This window comes from Notothenia coriiceps, unplaced genomic scaffold (assembly GCF_000735185.1).
Source record: "Notothenia coriiceps isolate Sejong01 unplaced genomic scaffold, NC01 NC01_scaffold00020314, whole genome shotgun sequence".
Taxonomy (NCBI): domain Eukaryota; kingdom Metazoa; phylum Chordata; class Actinopteri; order Perciformes; family Nototheniidae; genus Notothenia; species Notothenia coriiceps.
The window spans coordinates 116,208-135,004 of NW_011353015.1; the positions used below are offsets into that span (position 1 = coordinate 116,208).

Consider the following 18,797-nt stretch of genomic DNA (forward strand, 5'->3'; position numbering starts at 1 on the left):
GGGGGGGGGGGGGGAAAGAGGCGCTTGTCAGGAAGAAGCAACAATAAGTAAGGTCAGAGTCTGTTTTTCTTTTTCTTTTAAAGTCTGACATTTAAAACAGTTTGGTAATAATGACTACATTCAAAATGTTATGTGAAAGGGATAATGTGCAGCAAAGGCAGTCATTATTAAAAAAGAACACTGGACAGGGGGTTAAGTATTCAACTAAGCCGTGTAATAAGGATCATTTAACATCCACAGCCCTGTTATGGATAAAGCTACTGAGGAACTGCCTTTTAGCTAAATACCTGAAGCAACAAACTTTCATAACAAATCCGCCAATATTGTAGTTGTCAATCCTTAAGTCATTTCCTGTAAGCAGTAGTTAAATAGAAAAATAGACAACTTTTTCTGTCTAAAAGGGCTGCGCACCAGTCTAATTCAATAAATATTGGCCTATTTTTGCATTTGTAGAACTGGTGCATACTATAACCTGGTATGGAATCAACAGAGAAGCTTATAAATACCTTGATGCGAACCATCTCCTCTGGGATGTTCATCAAGGCGCCTGTCAACCAGTTCTCCAGACTCTTGGCAAAGTTGCGGATGGCCTGAGTTAAGGCACCTGAGGGAGGGATGGTGGAGAAGTGAAAAGGATAGAACAGGGAGTTATCAATTATTTCTAACCACTTCGGTATGTATCCATCATATTGAGGCCAGCATGCTGTAAAATCGTGATTGCCTCACAGAACACTTTTCTACTCAGGCCTCTTACGGGCCTTACTAACTCACTGGGGATGGGTCTCAGCACATCAGAGATGAGGATCTCCACCAGGGTCTGGTAGAGCAGGTTGTCACACTCCTTGGTCCAGCGCAGCACCGGCTCGTACTTACACAGCACCACCAGGCAGGATTTGGGCAGACGCTTCTCCGACTCATTGTGCCTGGGGAGAAGACGACACAGCGTTCATACCGAGTGGAGATACTCTGCATGTGCTAGTATTTCTTTCATCACATTGTAGTATTGGCCCTTACAGGTTGAGGGATTCTGTGTCGATGCTCTGGCTGAACCTCCAGAAGGATTTCCACAGCGTCTCCACCAGGGTGAACTGGAGGTTGACCATCACGTCCATAATGGCCTGTGGGGATCACACACAACACCACAGAGGTGAGTCCACACACTTCTGTTTGAAATGCTGTGTATGTGGAGAGAGAACAGTCAGTGTGTTCGTCCTGTCTCTGCCTACCTCACAGTGTTCTCTGTAGAGCGTCTGAAAGGCCTTCAGGTGTTCTACGATGATCCCGTCAGGCAGGGGCCGAGCTTGCAGATCGATTTCCACAAAGTCAGGCAGCGGCCTCGATGCTTCTGATTAAGAGAGAGCAGTTGTTCACTACTTGTTTACGGAGTGCCAGGAACAGAATCCTTGAACATTATGAAGTGTACTCATTTTAAACATAACTAGAAGAGACCTTTTTTAGAGGGCTTACCCAGAAACTGTTGATACTGTTGCACCTGAGCTGAAATATCACAAAGTCCTGAGGCCTGCTGACCCAGCCCACCTGCTGTGCCATTGGTGATCCCCTGTGCCTTCTGAAGTGGCTTCAACCTATTAGAAAAAGTTAAGAGTACACATCAATCAGAGCAACAGAAAAAGCCACAGGGAATACATAAATGTTTAAATGAAAAGTGCATATATTATACAGAAATCACGAAAGAGGGATTTTTTTAGCTGCCGGTTGCAGTTTTTTGGTTTAAAATAAGTCCCTCCTCCTGCATGACTCTTCTTTTCCCCCCTCTGTGCTCAGCACTTCTCACCAGAAGAACCCAGGCATGTGCATGCGCTCATACAGTATGTAAGTATGGAAATGACCGTCCTGAATAATTTCGCAAACTTGTAAACCTGTAAAGCCCTTAGAGATGACAGACTGTGATTGGAGACTATTGCAATACATAAACACGAGTTTGAACTAGCTAAAGCCGTGAGCCTTTGTCTACAGCAGTGTTTCTCAAATACCTCATTCACACCAACGCAACTCCGGTTCAAGCTCCGTGCTAGAGCTTTTCAGGTTCAGAACCGGTTCTTCGGTTTAGCTCCGGTTGCTTTCACACCGCCCAGAGTCCGGCTGGTGCTGCGTCATTGCGTCATCGTTTGCGTCATGACGTAACCGTTTGCGTGCCTGCTTCATAAAGCCAAACCGCGCGGAAACCCCTCACAGCTGACACCGACAACAACAACAATGGCCGATTGTGCTCCAGCTTCCTCTGTAACTCTTTGGAAGACCAAATTCCCAGTAGGTAGCTGGTCTCTTCAGTGGACCACTGCTGCTTGTTAAGTTTCTCCATCGTTGTGTACAAACTGGATAAAACGCGGGCTTTTTGTTGTTGTTCAGGAGTTGATCCCGCCCCTGCCCCGCCTCGACGTAAGCGTGACGTATGCAGTGCTTTTGCTCTGGCCGGACAATTTTTTGGTGCTCGAAATGAACCAGATTCCGGAGCTAAGAGGCTGCTCCGCTGCGGTGTGAAGAGGAAAACCCGGTGCTTTTCAAGCTCCAGCTCTGAACCGGCCCTGAAACACCGTTTGTGTGAATGAGGTATATGTGTGGTCCGCGGACCACTGGTGGTCAGTGAGCGCCCCCTAGAAGGAAGTGGCAGGTTTTCTCCGGTTGTGTATTTTCAAATTCTAGCTCACTCGAGCCGGTTTCTCAAATGTACCTACCCACCTTTAAATTGTCTGCACTCTCGCGGGAATAGCTCCGCAATGGAGCGAATTTAAGTTTAACTTTCGATTGCATGATATAGCCCAGCGCAACACCTTCGTCACACATGTTGCCACCTGTTTGTACCATTTTCAGGCGATTTGTAATCTGTTCTCTAAAAACGATATGTTTTTGGATATTTGTGGAGTTAGGTGGTCCGCGATTGTTTTTTTATTGGTTAAGTGGTCCTTGGTATGAAAAAGTTAGAGAAACACTGGTCTACAGGTAGCAGAAAAGCTAAATGATTAGAAAAATGATTCTCCATATCTACAAATGCTTTGCCAACATTGTGAGACTTTCTTTTGGAAAAGTCTGCCTGTCTCTTTTGGGGTTGATTTGAAGTGATGACAGTTGTTGCCAATGCTGAAATAGCAACTTTTCAAGAGGACTTTCAATCAGTAAATTAGCATTGTACCATCTGAAGGAGCGTGCACACACATCTGCGAAACAGCCAATAGGAACACTCTCTTAAATGACATGGCCAAAGTCTACTGTCACATGCAAGGAAGTGCAGATGTCTAGTTCTCTCTCACTAAACTCGAAATACTGTAAAATATGCTGAAAACTGATTATGGAATATTTGGGCAATGATGCTTCAAGAAACGGCCTAACCCAGCTTTAAGTAATGTAATACACCCATAGCCACAGGGACACAAGTACGCAGTGGGGTGTGGATACCTGTTTTTCTGTGAGAAAGGCTGCTGCCTCAGCGCCATGTGCTGCTGTTCGTCCATCAGTCTGAGCAGCGGGGACCCAGATTTGATCCTCAGGCCGTAGTAGTGGTACTTTGAGTTCCCTCTGAAACACACACCAACAGTTATGACAATGCCCTCAGATGCATTTCTATAAAACTCTAGTGTATGTGTTAATACCTGGTCCCCAGTCTCCGCGTCCGGAGCCCCATGAAGACGGACCTGATGAGTTTGCCGAAGGATGCGGCGTTAACAGGTTCTAGTTTCTGCTCCTGGCAGTGCAGCAGGTAGTGGTAGTAGAGGGTGCAGCGGGGTAAACTCACCCCCTCCGCCCCCTCGTAGTTATCACACAGCCACTGCACCTAAAGAAGATGGTCAGATTTAATTTCCTGAACTTAAATCTTCTTATAGTGTAATCAGTTTGTTGTTCACTTTTTTACTCACAGTAGCAGGTGGGGCACGAGAGTTAGGGCTGGAGTAACTCTGTCCTCCTCCACCTGTTGCTCCGCCTCCCAAAACGTAGCCTCCCTGAATGACATAGCCCCCTCCGCCCGCAGAGGCTCCGCCGCTATTGGCTCCAGCTGTTGCCACAGAAACGGGCTGCGAGGTCACAGAGCCGGTGAGGTCTGACTCAGAGCTGGGCGTGGCCTCATAGTAGGACGAGGAGGTGGGGGGCGTCTGGGAGTAAAGGGGCGAGTCGGAGAAAGGGTAGCTGCTCGATCGACTGCACACACACACACATAAATAAATACAGATAAACAAAGATGTGTGTTAAGAAAAGCAAGCGTAATTGCTTCATCGTTATATACATTTTTCATGCAAAACCTGTTATCGTTAACCTCACAAATATGGAGATTGCACACAACATGCACACACAGCAGGTCCGTCTCTACTCACATGGAGGACGTGGTAAAGGTGGTGTCTCCTCCTCCGTCCACATACTGCACCTGACCGGAGTACACATGCTCCACCTGGACAACGAGCAAACAGGGGATTAAAGCAGCTTCATTGACAAGCTGTGAACCCAACATTGACATATTACCACACAAGGTTATGGCAAACTTGCGAACAGTATTTATTTACACATCCAGGACCACAATGCAACATTAGCATCTTTTTGGAGTCGTGTATGTGTCCATCTGAGAAGTGTATTATTCACTCTTCTTATAGCTCTGTTTTTGGTATTCCTCTCACAGTGAGTTCCATGGCATTTTCTGTGTGTCATTATTTGCAGAGCAGGAAGTGTATAATGGGCTTTAAGAGCAATGAGACGCCCTAGTATGCTTCACATTTACCGTAATAAATAGTGTGCAGACTTGTCAAGACCTGAATAAATGGCGTCCTTAGAAACATGTTGGTCTTCGGTTAATTTGGTCACCAGGTAGCAATAGTGGCAATACGGATATAACCTGTTCAAACGTTTTAAATATAAAGAAATCGTTTTTTTGCACTGCTGTTTGACTCTAATGTGCCCTTTGGACACCTTTGGAAAACATTTGGGATCGTTTTGGATGTGTTATATCCACAATAACTACTGTTAATAGAACCACAAAGCTGAGCCATAGTTACCTATATTTAGCTTGAAACAATGAGTGTAACAAAATAATAAATACAAATAATTAATGTTCCTTCTAATACTACAGATTTTTTTGTTCTAATTCTTTTTATCCTTTATTTAACCAGATAAAAAAGCATTGAGATAAAATCTCCTTTTCAATACTGACCTGGCCAAGAAGGCAGCAACGTTACACATAAAACATAGAATACAGAGAACATAACTAGGAAAACAAAAGACGAATTACTGAGTGCTACGCTCTTTAACTGGCTCAGAAGAGGCCGAGCAGGCACAATTTCTGTACCCTGTTTGACTTCTTCCCATCGTAACCTTTGTACATAAAATGAAGCAGTAAAGATGAGGGATTTTCTGGGTAGACATGACAGTTTGAATATAATTATTAGGGAACACAACTAAGAAGTATTAGGATAGCAGTCTGCCATTTAAGACAATTGAAAGGTGGTGGTCCACAAACACTCCTAACAGCAGCAGGACCTGCAGAGCTCAGTGTTCAGGTACATGTCAGACAGCCTGGGGAGGCTGCATTATGGAGGTTTAAGACATTCAAATAAGGAAAACATGTAATTCTCTAGTTTCCATATGCCTGTAAAAGTGGACAAAGCCATTACTAATACATGCCATTGCACTTGAATTGATTGCGTCTACGGTTTTTTTCCTTGTCTGTTTACCTCCTGGTTAATGTGCACAGACTGCAGGTTGTTGATGTGGTCAGACTGAATCCTCTTGGCTGCTTGCAAAACTGACCTCTGCAGGTGAGTAAAGCCACAGTATCAGATGGAACTCTGGGTGATTTACCATGTGTTTAAATGAATGTTGTTTGAGTTTATATCGGGGTATTACCTGTTGGCTGGTCTGCACTGGTTGGACCACCTGAGCAGGAACACCTGAGGCTGGCGGGCTGGAGTCTGACAGGCTGTCGTTGGAGTGAACAGAGCCCTCTATGGATGGAAGACAGGGTTCATCAGATATTTGAACAGAATCGAGGGAAAAGCCCAGACACTATTACCACAAAGTTATGTACTCACGACACACTGCTTCCAAATCGTAATAACAACCATCGCAGAACATATTTTAGCAAAGTTCTCAGAGGAGACTGATAGCAGGGAGGTTAAAAAGTGTCTGTCTGTCCCACTCTGCTTCCATCCTTATATCTTGCATGCAGCAGGACAGCCTTGGACAGCTAATCTCCCCAGATGGAGAGAGAAATCAGTCCATCTTGTAAACATGCAGATCAGATGAGAGAGGGAAATGAGAGATACACGAGGAGGATGATGGAGGGAGGGAGAAAACAGAGGGTGGAGGGCGGGAAGAGAAGAGGGTAAGATGTACTTCTTTGTACCCTTCAAATAAAATGAAGACATTATTCTAACTGTTTTCACCATGCTACTTTTACTTCAGTTAATATATTTACGTTTTAGCCAGCACAGCCAACCCCTCAATGTAAAGTTGCATTAGGATAAGGTCTCAATACTCAATTATAGGTCACAATGATAACATTATCCACTTTTGTGCAACATATAGACATGACCTCAAATGTTTACATGATCAACTTTTTGACAAAAGCTCCTGTCTGAAAACATTTTAGGTTAACGCCAAAAGAGAGAGGAGTTTAGTTTTTTGTGTGTCCTTTAACAAAGAAACAGGTTTAAATATCCTAGGCTCGGGGAATCTAAAAACAATAGGTTTAAAATCCAGATCCAGGGATTTCTTAATGCTCTTAATGTTTTTTATTTTTGTAAAGCACTTTGAATTACCTTGTGTTGAAAGGTGCGACATAAATAAACTTGCCTTGCCTTTATCTAACTTGTATTACTTTGCACTTAGTTAACAAAGGTCCTAAGTACCACTGAAACTGGATTGGCAGTTTAATGCCTGTTGAAATAAATGACTTTCTACCCCTGTGTGAAAAGGTTTTTTTTAAATCAAGTTTACATTATTTTAACAGATCAACTTTGTGTGACTTTATTTTATATATTAGTATTCGTCAATTTCCAATTCCATTGTCTGAATATTCGTATATATATACACTTTTAAAAGTATGTAGTAAAGGGACATTATGAAGTAGCGGCTAAACAAATAAACATTTATCCCTTTCTATGTGTTACATGATACCTCCTGTTGTGTTGTTATAAAAGAAGCAGGTTTTTAGAAAGGTTCTTTATAGTTAGACTGTATTTAGTGAAAAGCTTTAAGTTCATTATTCTAACCTGCTTTCATAAACTTGGAAAAATAGAACAAAAAAGCACATAGCTCAAGCTTATTCTATTCTACATCACTTTTTATTGCAGTGTATATGAGGGAATGCCATGTTTTAATATGCAGCTACTCAACTAACTTTGAAGTCCAACTACATGAGTATGACGGGCCCCCGGCCTGTGAGTCTCACTCTGAGGAGTGCACAGTGTTACTTGATACCAGCAGGCAAAAAGATCTACGAATAGACGACCCTAAAATAAACATACAGAGAGAGACACTGCTGCTGGTGTCAATTCTCTCTCATTCCCACTAGTTAACAACATATTTATAACAAAATAGCTGATTTATTAATGACTCAGCATTTGTTTTTTTAAATGTTTGAAATATTTTGAAAGAGCAATTGTCTAAATGGATTTCCAAAAATATCTGGAAATGGTCCAAAGCCTTGGAAGCACAAATGATATTAGCTACCATAAATAATGGCTTTTTTCTGAACCGCTGTCGGACTTGCACACATAAAGACATGTTGATTAAATATAATTGAAAACATCATTATACCACCGAATACCATTTGTATTTATAATGTATGCAACTCCCTGTCAGACAGGTTAACTACAAAAGTGTTTTTAGACCCGAGATGGATTTAAATCTTGTCTTTCAAGTACCAGGAGACCTCAGTTATAGTATCCAACTTATTCAATATGTCTGACCAATAGAACGAGACCTAAAGCTATTCAATTTGCACTCATGTAAAAAAAAGGTCTATGGGCTTCTTTTTGATAAATACAAAAAAAGATTACAACATCCTTAGCAATTATTTTCAATTCATTTATGGACTGATTGTTCAAGGATTATATGATACCACCCTTAAAGAGATGGGTTGGCCCTGACAACTAAAAAGAATAGCTATCGTAGATATTTTAAAGGTGAATAAAGACAAAGAATCAAAAACAGCTCCTCGCTGCACTGTTTGGTAACTAGAATCCATCCCTATATTTTGTTCAAACTGCCAGTCTCCAACCAGGATCTAGCCTGTTGCGTACACCCCTCTCTCTATACATTGACTTGCAAGACAAACTAAGGCTTGCTTAGACTGCATGCCACATCATGCCCTCTTGCTGCTAAAACATGTGTGTGTGCACAGTATGTATTATGTAGGTATGTACCGGTCCTTCCACTGCCTCTCACCTGTAACAGTCACTATGATGTACTGAGGCGAGTTGCTCTGACCATTACTTTTCTGGACCGCAGTGTGTTGGATATCTGGGGGCACATAGTGTTGCGTGGGAGTCGTCAGAACCACTGGCTTCTGGCTGGTGGGCGGCGCTTGAGAACAAAGTGCGTCCTGTCCCGTTTTTGCGGCAGCGGACGATTGGTTCGCAGATGAAATGGTCCCAGAGGTCGGTGGGACATCGGACAGGAAGTGTGCGGTCTTTGCAGATGAGGGTGCGGTGGCACCAGGTGTTGCCATAGTTACTGTGTTGGCCTGCTGAGGCTGAAGGTCCTCCGAGTATCCAGAAGTTGCCATGGCAACCAATGCTTTGAGGCACTAGTTCTGCTGATAAAGACACAGCACTCATTAATGAAAGTGCTAGGAGCACAAAACAACACTCACTTGTTGGCATGCTATACCTCTGTATGATTTAGCCACAATCAGTGTGTGTGTGTGTGTGTGTGTGTGTGTGTGTGTGTGTGTGTGTGTGTGTGTGTGTGTGTGTGTGTGTGTGTGTGTGTGTGTGTGTGTGTGGAACATAAACGGAAGTAAGGCTTTTGTATGAGTATAACACACTAGAGCTAGAGCTTTTCCTGTCTGGTGCAGTATGAATTGCAATGCGACCTTAAGCACCATGAATACAGACATGTAATCACTATTCAAATCAAGATGTATTGGTGTTAGTGAAAACGAAACAAAGGAATGGCTAACTAAACACTTGAACATATGTGACCAAGGTCTGTCCCAGATTTCACCATCTGGAAATAAACTCATATTAATCATCTGACCCACTGTCAGTCAAAGATTAAGGCCATCCCACTGGAAGATAAACCACTCCTGCGTGAAGCAACACAGCTAACAAGACAATCAGATGATCATCCGGCACACCGTGTTCAAGGGACTCACTTGCCGTCAGACAAGTCAATGTCAGACCAAAAACTTTTTCAAAGTCACAAAAAGATTATAAAACACCCTAAACTCATACTCCGAGTTTACAGCTAATATACGTGTGGGTTACGAGGGCGGTTTCAGTGTTTTACTACATCTAATGTTTCTGATTCGCTTGCTAAGAAAAGTGAGTTGAGCAGGGGAGTCATAGCTTCCCCAGCTAGCAGCTCCCTTTGAGTTGTGACGTTAAAGGGGGCAAAAGCTAGCTGCTAGTGACTCGTGTTGGATAGTTATTAAATCAATGACCACGCAACTAAACACGCCTCGTTAAAATGTTATCGTTGTCGGAGCTGTAAGAAAACGCCTGAACATTATAACAGATGAGCCAGAAAAAGTACGGTTGCCACTCCAACACACCCGCCATCTTGTGCTCTTATCAGAGATCTGACATCGCCATAACAACGGTCTGCTTTATGAAATGAGCTAGCAACCACTTTCATCACAGACTAGATCGACCACTCTCACTTTAACGCTGACGGTTGTACAAACAAGCACACACATATACTAGGAGAAAATTAAATTATAATTCTGAAATAGTTTACTTTTTCACCTTTAATGTATCCCAATAGTGTCCTTTTTAGTCGTTTGAGCTTTTTTTCCTTAGATTTAGGCTGTTGTTGTTGTTGACTCCCGTTGCTTGGTTCTTGTCGCCAGGACTACCGTGACTATGGCGCCTTGCCTTCACCGGGGCAACTGTTGCTACCCTCCCGTCTTCGCCCCGCCCTGCACTAAATGCTGATTGGCTGACCTGGGAGGTGGTCGCCGCGTCACTAAAATAATCTATCGTTCATTGGTAGACAGTGCCTGTCTGTCACTTTCGCCAGAGTCGAACGTCAGATGACCACGATCAGCGCCATATAGACTATCTATATGGCGCTGACCACGATGAATGTTACTTTTATGATTGCTCAGGAAATCAGGCAGATTAATAGATTATACATTTATAATGGAATGACATTTTATTCACTAGATAAAATGTTTTGCTACTGCCACTTATTATCTTTTTGATATACGTTAATTCAGAGTTTTGTACTATTATATATATACATTGAATATTATTTTTCTTCTAAATACTGTGAACCTTTACACATCATGTACAACTATTATAGCACATTCTTAGCTATCTTACATTGCACATATTTCAAATCAAAATAGTATTTCTAGAATGTTTTTATTTAATTTGTTCCTATTCTATATTTGTCTATATGCAAATAGGCCAGAGGCAAATTCCTTGTATGTGGAAACCAGTTTCTGATCCTTATCTCCGCCCCCTCTATATAAATAATTCAAACGTGCAACATTTAGAAGTTCACGATTGATTTGAGTCACTGTAGTATTGCCAGTTGCCCTCTGATATCTCTCTTGGAGGCCTGTGTGTGTGCCACTTGTAGTGAACACCAAGATATAGCGCCCTAGTTATCTTCGAGGTTAGTGGATAGTGATCTCCATCCAATGCAGGGAAGAGCAGATAGCAAGACAGAGTTTTGTGATGACACACACAGCCCAACCCATTAGATGCAAGGGACAGAAAGGCCAGCAAAAGGTCACAGGTGATTCGATAGCTAAACGCTGTGTTGACATCCCTTCTGGCATCTTGGCTACTTTATCGCAAGTTTTCCTTTTTTCATTTTGCATTGTTGCCCCAAAAGGTCCATGTTCTTATCTCTTGGGGCATGACGTAGAGGGAAAGTGAGTTGAGGTTCTTCTCTGAGATGGTGAGGCCTATATATGGTGGGAGCTGCCCAGAAACAAACAAACACCTCAACCCGCCTTTGAGACACCTTACAGCATCTTTTTACTCTCACCATGTGGAAGGCAGCTCTCTTGACCCTGGGCTTGTTGGCGGTGCTGGTGGACAGGGTTCAGACCAATAACGGGCATCCCTCTTTCTACGGGGTGAAACTGTGTGGAAGAGAGTTCATTCGAGCTGTCATCTTTACCTGCGGTGGTTCTCGCTGGAGGAGAGGCATAGAAGACCCAGGTAAGCATTCATGATCATATAAATAAAAGTTTGTTTGATATGTTGTGTTTTTATATTAAGAAATGTGCCCTTCCTTTTTTGATCAGCTCTCATTGGTGAAGAGGCATATGACCCATGGAACACAAATGCCATCCCTCAACTCAACGGGGAGCAAGATCCTGCAGAGTCCCAACAAGCATGGAGAGATCAAACATTGAAAGCTGCATCTGTTGGATTCAGCCGCTCATCACGCTCACCAATCTCAGAGGAGGTGCTGGAGGCTCTACGGAGTGCAGATAGGAAAGGACGAGATGTGGTGGTCGGACTGTCCAACGCATGCTGCAAATGGGGCTGTAGCAAGAGTGAAATCAGCTCTCTCTGCTGAACCTTTTTTCTTAAATATGTTCCTGTCTAAAATGCAGAGCTCTACTTTTTTCATTTGTGATTCTTCACATGTAGATATTCCAGATCCCATCCAACTCACTTGAGTGCATGTGATGATGACTATTGATACAGGAATGTGAATGTGTACGTGTTAACTGTGATGATCAAATATTGACATGTATAATTCAATAAAGCTTTGTGTTGTTGGAAAGAAAGTCTCTGTTCCTCTCACTAATGAAAAAACTAAAATTATTTCATGCTGTTGGAACACTTCCACTTTTCTAAAGCATGGTTTCAGAAAAACAGATTTGTCAAGGATTTCGAAATGAAAGGAAGTGGTTTGTGACATTGATGAATATACAGAGGGGCCTCTGGCTGAATTATAGTTGCTTTCTGCGATTTTACAGTTGTTAGACATAGACACCACATGTGACACATTTAGACCTGTAACATACTGCCTCTTTGGAGCCTATATTGTTGGCCTTTGATTGTTTTTTTTTCATGTTGGAACACATTGACATACAACTGACCTTAATTGTTGTCAGCTTGCACTAGTGTTCCTTATATTGTGTGCAGGCCCTTAAGCCGTTCATACAGATCAATAAGTCAAGTTGTACAATTGAAAAATGAGTACACACCTTAGTTAAATGCTGATGGCCATCATTTGAAACTGACACCATCTGGTGGTCAGAAATTAAACACAACAGACAATTCATCAAGAAAAACCTTATTAGATTAAATATATGATGCACCTCAATAAAAGTAGGCACTGGAACATTATGTATTATGCTGTCTAACAAACGGAACTCTGTAGCGACTCTCATAACAGTTATCCCTACAGACAAGTCTGTCAAGTACGGAAGCCGAACATGATCAAACGGATCACCCGGCTTGATTGCAAGGCATGCAATCTCTGTCACATACCAGCTAGCATAGCAACCACACAGATCCAGAGAGATCAAACGTTTTGTATTAAGCTTCACAGATCGCCGTCATATTCTATTTAATGTTAGTCGTTACAGCTCTATTATCCATACAAAGATAGATCTACCACAGCGGAGTGACCAGGTAAAATCTTTCGCGGTACTTTTAAGATGATGCTAGCTAGCATGCTAATAGGTTGTAATGCGACTGCTATGTTATGAGTAATAATGCGCTCCATATGCACCCGTCTTTGTTGATTTGATGACAACATTGTTTTGACAGCGTGGCGTGGTGTACTCATAGTTAACGTATGATAGCGTTGTGTTGCTGTGTTCTGTGTCAATCTGTTACGTGTGAAGTATCATAACGATGCTAAGCTAGCTTGTTAGCTGTGGGAGCCAGGCGTTAGCATCTCTGCCGTCTGGGCCTCATTTGGAAAACCCTGTTCTGATTGTTGATGATGGTTGTAGTGGTTATGTATCAATGCAACGGTTACTTATTAACTAATTGACAACCAAGTAGTGGTAGTTTTAGGTTTCCTGTATCCAGAAACAGAACATGTTCATCAACATTGACGCCGTTACGTTTCCACATTGTAGACACTGATTAACATGAGTACGATATTTTCTCTAACATTAAGATTGGAAAGTTAACAGCTAACGTTAATACCGTTATTTGAATTGGTTGTTGCTATGCGTGTTGTTCTGTAATCATTGCTGCGTAGCTTACGCTACTTCTACGTGATTTGAGTAGAAACGTGCGCAGCGTTGAGGTCACAGATGGGGCTGGCTAGTTAAATGCTTACATCTACAGTCTATGGTGCTATGCAGTAGCATTCCTCATAAACAGGTTTGTGTGTGTTTGTGTCCTGTAGGATGGAGTGGCAGCCAGATGAACAGGGTCTGCAGCAAGTGCTTCAGCTACTCAAGGACTCCCAGTCCCCAGACACAGCAACACAGAGAGCTGTGCAAGAAGTATCCTTGCAACTGTGTGTATGTGTGTGTTTGTGAGGGTGAGATAAATAGGTGTGAGATTTAGCTTCACGATTGAGAGCTTGTGTATCAAAGTGGGTGATAATGAAAACTGAGTTGGTGTGTTGTCATGCGGAGGTTGCATCCTGTGCGATGATTGTATTGGTTCACCTTGTTATGTCGTGTTTGACATATCTTGATATGTCAAACACGACATAACAAGGTGATTGGGAGTAATGTGCACGGTGGTCAAATGGTTGAACTCCTTAACATAGCCTTCAGAAACTCGAGCAACTCAACCAGTTTCCAGACTTCAACAACTATCTCATCTTTGTCCTTACAAGCCTCAAATCTGAGGGTATGTATATGCACGTCAGATCAATTGCGCAGTTATTTCTGTATATAATCTCCAATTTCCCTATCTAAAAAATGTATGTATGCTCTTTTTCTCTGTTGCCCTCTCTCTTTAGATGAGCCCACTCGCTCTCTGAGCGGTCTGATACTGAAGAACAATGTTAAGGCTCACTACCAGAACTTCCCTCCTAATGTGGCTGAGTTCATCAAACGAGAATGCCTCAACAATATCGGAGACCCTTCACCGCTCATCAGAGCTACCATCGGTGGGTGTTTGAGTGAGAAAAATAAAACTAGTGCATTTCATAGCCAGTGTGAGTCAGACTTCCATGTAGGTGGTTAGATTTTTTGCAGGTAATGTGGCTGTGTGGGAGCAAGCGCTGCATTTTAAAAAGTAGTTTTGAATCATGGAATGCAATTTAATGACTCATTTTAAAGAGACACTTACTCACTTTGTTAAACCTGCATTCCTGAAGAAAACTCTTTTCCTTACAAACCACCATTGTGATAAGGAACCCAAAGGCAAAAACAGTTTTGATGAATTTGAAGTAAATGGAGTTTAACAACAGCAAAACTAAATTTAAAAATCTGTGTACAGACTTTCACTAATCGTCTGAAGGATGCATACATTTACTGGTATTTCTGTTAGTTTATATTTCTCTGGAAGCAAATTCAAATTATACAGTACAGGTGTGCACCACTGTTTTGTTTTTTCTTGGGTAGCATGAACCGACTAAAACTGTGTTTAGTTGTACAGCCGTGTTGCAGAAAGACAATAAATAATCTTCAATAACCTTTTAAAAATTTTTTTTTATGAATGAGTAGCATCCCTTTTAATCCATTTAAATGGCGAGGTTTTAGCAAAAATGGAAACTAGTGAGCATACAACTGGATAAATAAAACATGGTTGTGTAAGAGATGGTAAAGAGGTGTTTTGATAGATGTCTTAAATTCAGCAGGAATTTTCTTAGTTTTTGGAGATGTACTGCGATGCCTGAGTTATTCTTGCGTAACCTTTCTATTATTTTATCATCCAGGTATCCTGATCACGACCATAGCCTCTAAAGGAGAGCTGCAGACATGGCCGGAGCTGTTGCCTCAGCTCTGTAATCTGCTCAACTCGGACGACTATAACACCTGCGAGGTCAGGCTCATCTGCCTACGCACGCATGCACGCACACACACACACACACACACACACTGCAGTGTTATTTCAATAATCCCTTTTTATATCTTTACTTTTGTTTGTAACATTCCATCTCTATGGTTTTTCTCTGCTTTCCAGGGTTCTTTTGGCGCATTGCAAAAGATCTGCGAGGATTCCTCAGAGTTGTTGGATAGCGATGCTCTGAATAGACCCCTCAACATCATGATCCCCAAATTCCTACAGTTTTTCAAACATTGCAGCCCCAAGATCAGGTTAGTTAAGCAACCATCATTTCCCCTTGACTCTCCCTGTCAGAATCATCATAAATCTGACATGTTTTTCTCTCTCTCTCAGGTCCCATGCTATAGCCTGTGTGAACCAGTTCATCATTGGTCGAGCTGAGGCTCTGATGGACAACATTGACACCTTCATTGAGGTGAGCCCTACAGGAACCATGTTGATTTAACTTCCATTGGTTTTAGACCTTGACAAGGAATATGTTAGAGCTCATTTATATGTTAAAGTTACGAAAAACTATTGTTAAAGATACTTGCACATTTTGTTAAGCAGGATAATCTTAAAAAGTGTTTAAGCGTAAATGCAATTGACAGAAGTAAAAAGCTAAAATATGTAAAAAATTGAAAAGCACCATGGTCATCTGTAGTCTAAATTAGCCCCTTGATAGAAATTGCCTTTTATTAAGATGCGTAAAAGCTACACAGATCGCAAGTCGGGCATTTACTGATGATTTATGTCGTACGAAAAAAGGGAAATCTCAGGCATCAATCAAAAAACCCATTGACTTTTAGACATATTAAAAAGTTCAATATTCATGTTGGTTTGTATTGGCCATCCAGACTTGTATCATTAATGACTATGAAGACATGGTGGGGTTAGGGGCGAGACCTTGAAATCCTGTTCAGGTTATTTGATCTGCTTTCAAAGTCATAACAGAGTTCTTCTTTGTTAACAATTTTTCCCCTCCTCCCTCTTCTTTATATCCAGAGTCTGTTTGCGCTGGCCGGTGACGAGGACAGTGAAGTGCGGAAGAACGTGTGCAGGGCTCTGGTCATGCTGCTCGAAGTCCGCATCGACCGCCTCATCCCACACATGCACAGCATCATCCAGGTGAGGGGGGGATTTGGAAAGACGGATAACATTTGTCCTTCCCTTCCTCGTGAATCTCATCCTCAACACCTGTTGTTGTCTGTCCCCAGTACATGCTGCAGAGGACCCAGGACCCCGATGAGAACGTGGCTCTGGAGGCCTGTGAGTTCTGGCTGACCCTGGCTGAGCAGCCCATCTGTAAAGAGGCCCTGTCCGGCCACTTGGTCCAGTAAGTGCTCACACAGCAACAGCATTTTTGGCCAGTTTAACAAATAAGTGTCTTGTAGGAATTAAATAGTTTTTTCCGTCTTTTTTATTTATTTATAGATTGACCCCTATCTTGGTGAATGGGATGAAATACTCTGAGATTGACATCATCCTTCTAAAGGTGAGCCTCCCCTGTGTGAATCGGATCTTCCTATCTTCTCATACTTATTTTCGTCTCTTTCTTTTATCACCTTTTCTATCTGTTATCTTCCAGGGTGATGTTGAAGAAGACGAGGCAGTGCCCGACAGCGAGCAAGACATCAAGCCTCGTTTCCACAAGTCCCGCACTGTCACGCTGCAGCACGAAGGGGGGGAGGGCGAGGACGGGGAGGACATCGATGAGGATGATGACGATGACGATGATACGCTGTCTGACTGGAACCTACGTACGTTGCAGTTATTCTCTCTGGTGGCCATGTATATTTTAAGATGGCTTTTTTTTCAGCTATAACAACATTATGCTACTTCTACGCTGTGATTTTGCAGTGCATATTTACATAATGTTGATGTACTTATCAGTTTTTATATGTTCCACAGATGTTGTTTTCATTAGAACAGAAAAGCCAATACAAACATACAACAACAGTGTGGCACATACAGTGTAGAAACAGTATTACATTAAAACAAATAAAAATAGATTGAGATTGAGGGGGAACGTACAGCTACCAATCCATGTAAATAAAAGATAATGTGTTTGTCTTACCATGTCTGAAGTTGGCTTCTCTAATGCTGTGATGTGCCAGTGTTTCCTCAGAGTATTTTCCCTTTTTCCAATCTAATGCCGATGGGTCTTTCCCCCTGCAGGGAAGTGTTCCGCTGCAGCTCTGGATGTTCTTGCCAACGTGTTCCGTGAGGAGTTGCTCCCACATCTCCTGCCGCTGCTCAAAGGACTGCTGTTCCACCCGGACTGGGTCATCAAGGAGTCTGGCATCCTCGTGCTGGGAGCTATCGCTGAGGGTGAGAGACAAAAAACTGCAGTTTACTGTAGTCAATTGCTAGTCCTAACCAAAATATTCAGACACCCATCCTCCTTGTAAATATATGTTTTCACTCCAGTCTTTGTAAGAATAAAACCAACTAACCTTATAGAGGTTGTTAGGTCCTCTTTTTTAGCTTTGGACAGAGCCAGACTAGCCGTTACCCCTGTGTTCATTTATTTATTTATGCTAAGCTAAGATAAGCTAACCAGTAGCTTTGGTAGCTTTGCGCTTGGCATTGCTCTTCTGATCTAACTCTATTAGCACATTAGAGTATTCTATTCTAGTGTATATGATTTAACTGTACCTTCTTTTTTTTTAGCTAACTATGCTGTAGCTGTTGTGTATATGACAGTGAAATTGAATCTTGAATCCAAGCAAGACAGCGAATTAAGTGTTTGTCCGGAAAAAGTAGCCACCTTTTTGAAGACTTATAAAGCTGTTTTTGTCTCCAGGCTGTATGCAAGGCATGGTCCCGTACCTGCCTGAGCTCATCCCCCACCTCATCCAGTGTCTGTGCGACAAGAAGGCCCTGGTCCGCTCCATCGCCTGCTGGACCCTGAGCCGCTACGCCCACTGGGTGGTCAGCCAGCCCCCCGACTCTCACCTCAAACCCCTCATGACCGAGCTGCTCAAACGCATCCTGGATGGCAACAAGAGGGTACAGGAAGCAGCATGCAGGTACAGAGCAGACATTTCCCCATATTTCCTGTGTTCTCTCTCTTTGCTCTTACATCTTGTCTAACCCCGACTCGTTTTCCCTACAGTGCGTTTGCCACCCTGGAGGAGGAGGCGTGCACAGAGCTGGTTCCTTACCTGAGCTTCATCCTGGACACGCTGGTTTTTGCTTTTGGGAAGTACCAGCACAAGAACCTGCTCATCCTCTATGACGCCATAGGGACATTGGCAGACTCTGTGGGACACCATCTCAACCAAGAAGTGAGTTAAACATGCACACATTAAATGAGCTCCTTTGTGTGTAATGTATTGTCCCTTTTTTTTTTTTTTTTTGGTAAGGGGAGAAAATGAATCCCACACTTGTGTTTTCAGGAGTACATACAGAAGCTGATGCCTCCGCTTATAGCCAAGTGGAACGAGCTGAAGGATGAAGATAAAGATCTCTTCCCTCTGCTCGAGTGTCTGTCGTCCGTTGCCACGGCGCTGCAGAGCGGCTTCCTCCCATACTGCGAGCCTGTCTACCAGCGCTGCGTCACCCTGGTCCAGAAGACACTGGCTCAGGCCATGGTGAGCATCACACACACACACACACACACACACACACACACACACACACACACACACACACACACACACACACACACACACACACACACACACACACACA

The 18,797-nt window shown here is 42.7% G+C and overlaps 3 protein-coding genes across 3 annotated transcripts in view; 2 read left to right on the plus strand and 1 right to left on the minus strand.

Annotated features, from left to right (window-relative positions):
* Nucleotides 1–344: 344 nt before the first annotated feature.
* LOC104952684 (MHC class II regulatory factor RFX1) lies at nt 345–10,065 on the minus strand. Its single transcript, XM_010779551.1, has 13 exons — nt 9,912–10,065; nt 8,389–8,758; nt 5,845–5,942; nt 5,673–5,750; nt 4,326–4,399; nt 3,873–4,152; nt 3,609–3,790; nt 3,415–3,534; nt 1,468–1,586; nt 1,227–1,345; nt 1,015–1,118; nt 772–923; nt 345–604 (listed from the first exon to the last, which is right to left on the minus strand). The coding sequence occupies exons 2-13, from the start codon at nt 8,726–8,728 to the stop codon at nt 345–347; spliced, it is 1,926 nt and encodes a 641-aa protein (XP_010777853.1). The 5' UTR covers nt 8,729–8,758; nt 9,912–10,065.
* Nucleotides 10,066–11,105: 1,040 nt separating this feature from the next.
* On the plus strand, nt 11,106–11,914 carry rln3b (relaxin 3b). Its single transcript, XM_010779537.1, has 2 exons — nt 11,106–11,342; nt 11,429–11,914. The coding sequence occupies exons 1-2, from the start codon at nt 11,168–11,170 to the stop codon at nt 11,704–11,706; spliced, it is 453 nt and encodes a 150-aa protein (XP_010777839.1). The 5' UTR covers nt 11,106–11,167; the 3' UTR covers nt 11,707–11,914.
* A 660-nt stretch (nt 11,915–12,574) lies between these two features.
* LOC104952685 (transportin-2-like) overlaps nt 12,575–18,797 on the plus strand; it is a 24,964-nt gene continuing 18,741 nt past the window's right edge. The window contains exons 1-15 of the mRNA XM_010779552.1: nt 12,575–12,773; nt 13,504–13,603; nt 13,883–13,958; nt 14,071–14,220; nt 14,992–15,098; nt 15,240–15,373; nt 15,456–15,537; nt 16,107–16,229; nt 16,319–16,437; nt 16,536–16,596; nt 16,690–16,861; nt 17,280–17,432; nt 17,908–18,133; nt 18,220–18,391; nt 18,503–18,697. Of these exons, the coding sequence (XP_010777854.1) occupies nt 13,505–13,603; nt 13,883–13,958; nt 14,071–14,220; nt 14,992–15,098; nt 15,240–15,373; nt 15,456–15,537; nt 16,107–16,229; nt 16,319–16,437; nt 16,536–16,596; nt 16,690–16,861; nt 17,280–17,432; nt 17,908–18,133; nt 18,220–18,391; nt 18,503–18,697 (1,869 nt within the window). The 5' untranslated portion in view covers nt 12,575–12,773; nt 13,504. The remainder of the gene's footprint in view (nt 12,774–13,503; nt 13,604–13,882; nt 13,959–14,070; nt 14,221–14,991; nt 15,099–15,239; nt 15,374–15,455; nt 15,538–16,106; nt 16,230–16,318; nt 16,438–16,535; nt 16,597–16,689; nt 16,862–17,279; nt 17,433–17,907; nt 18,134–18,219; nt 18,392–18,502; nt 18,698–18,797) is intronic.

Excerpts from the sequence above, each read along its gene's own strand:
- LOC104952684 (XM_010779551.1), bottom strand. The coding sequence starts at position 8,728 with ATGGCAACTTCTGGATACTCGGAGGACCTTCAGCCTCAGCAGGCCAAC. Across the intron at positions 4,400-5,672 it reads CTGTGCACATTAACCAGGAG|GTGGAGCATGTGTACTCCGG; the intron begins GTAAACAGACAA and ends CTCGTTGTCCAG. Across the intron at positions 605-771 it reads TGTGCTGAGACCCATCCCCA|GTGCCTTAACTCAGGCCATC; the intron begins GTGAGTTAGTAA and ends TCCCTCCCTCAG.
- rln3b (XM_010779537.1), top strand. The coding sequence starts at position 11,168 with ATGTGGAAGGCAGCTCTCTTGACCCTGGGCTTGTTGGCGGTGCTGGTG. Across the intron at positions 11,343-11,428 it reads GAGAGGCATAGAAGACCCAG|CTCTCATTGGTGAAGAGGCA; the intron begins GTAAGCATTCAT and ends TTTTTTGATCAG.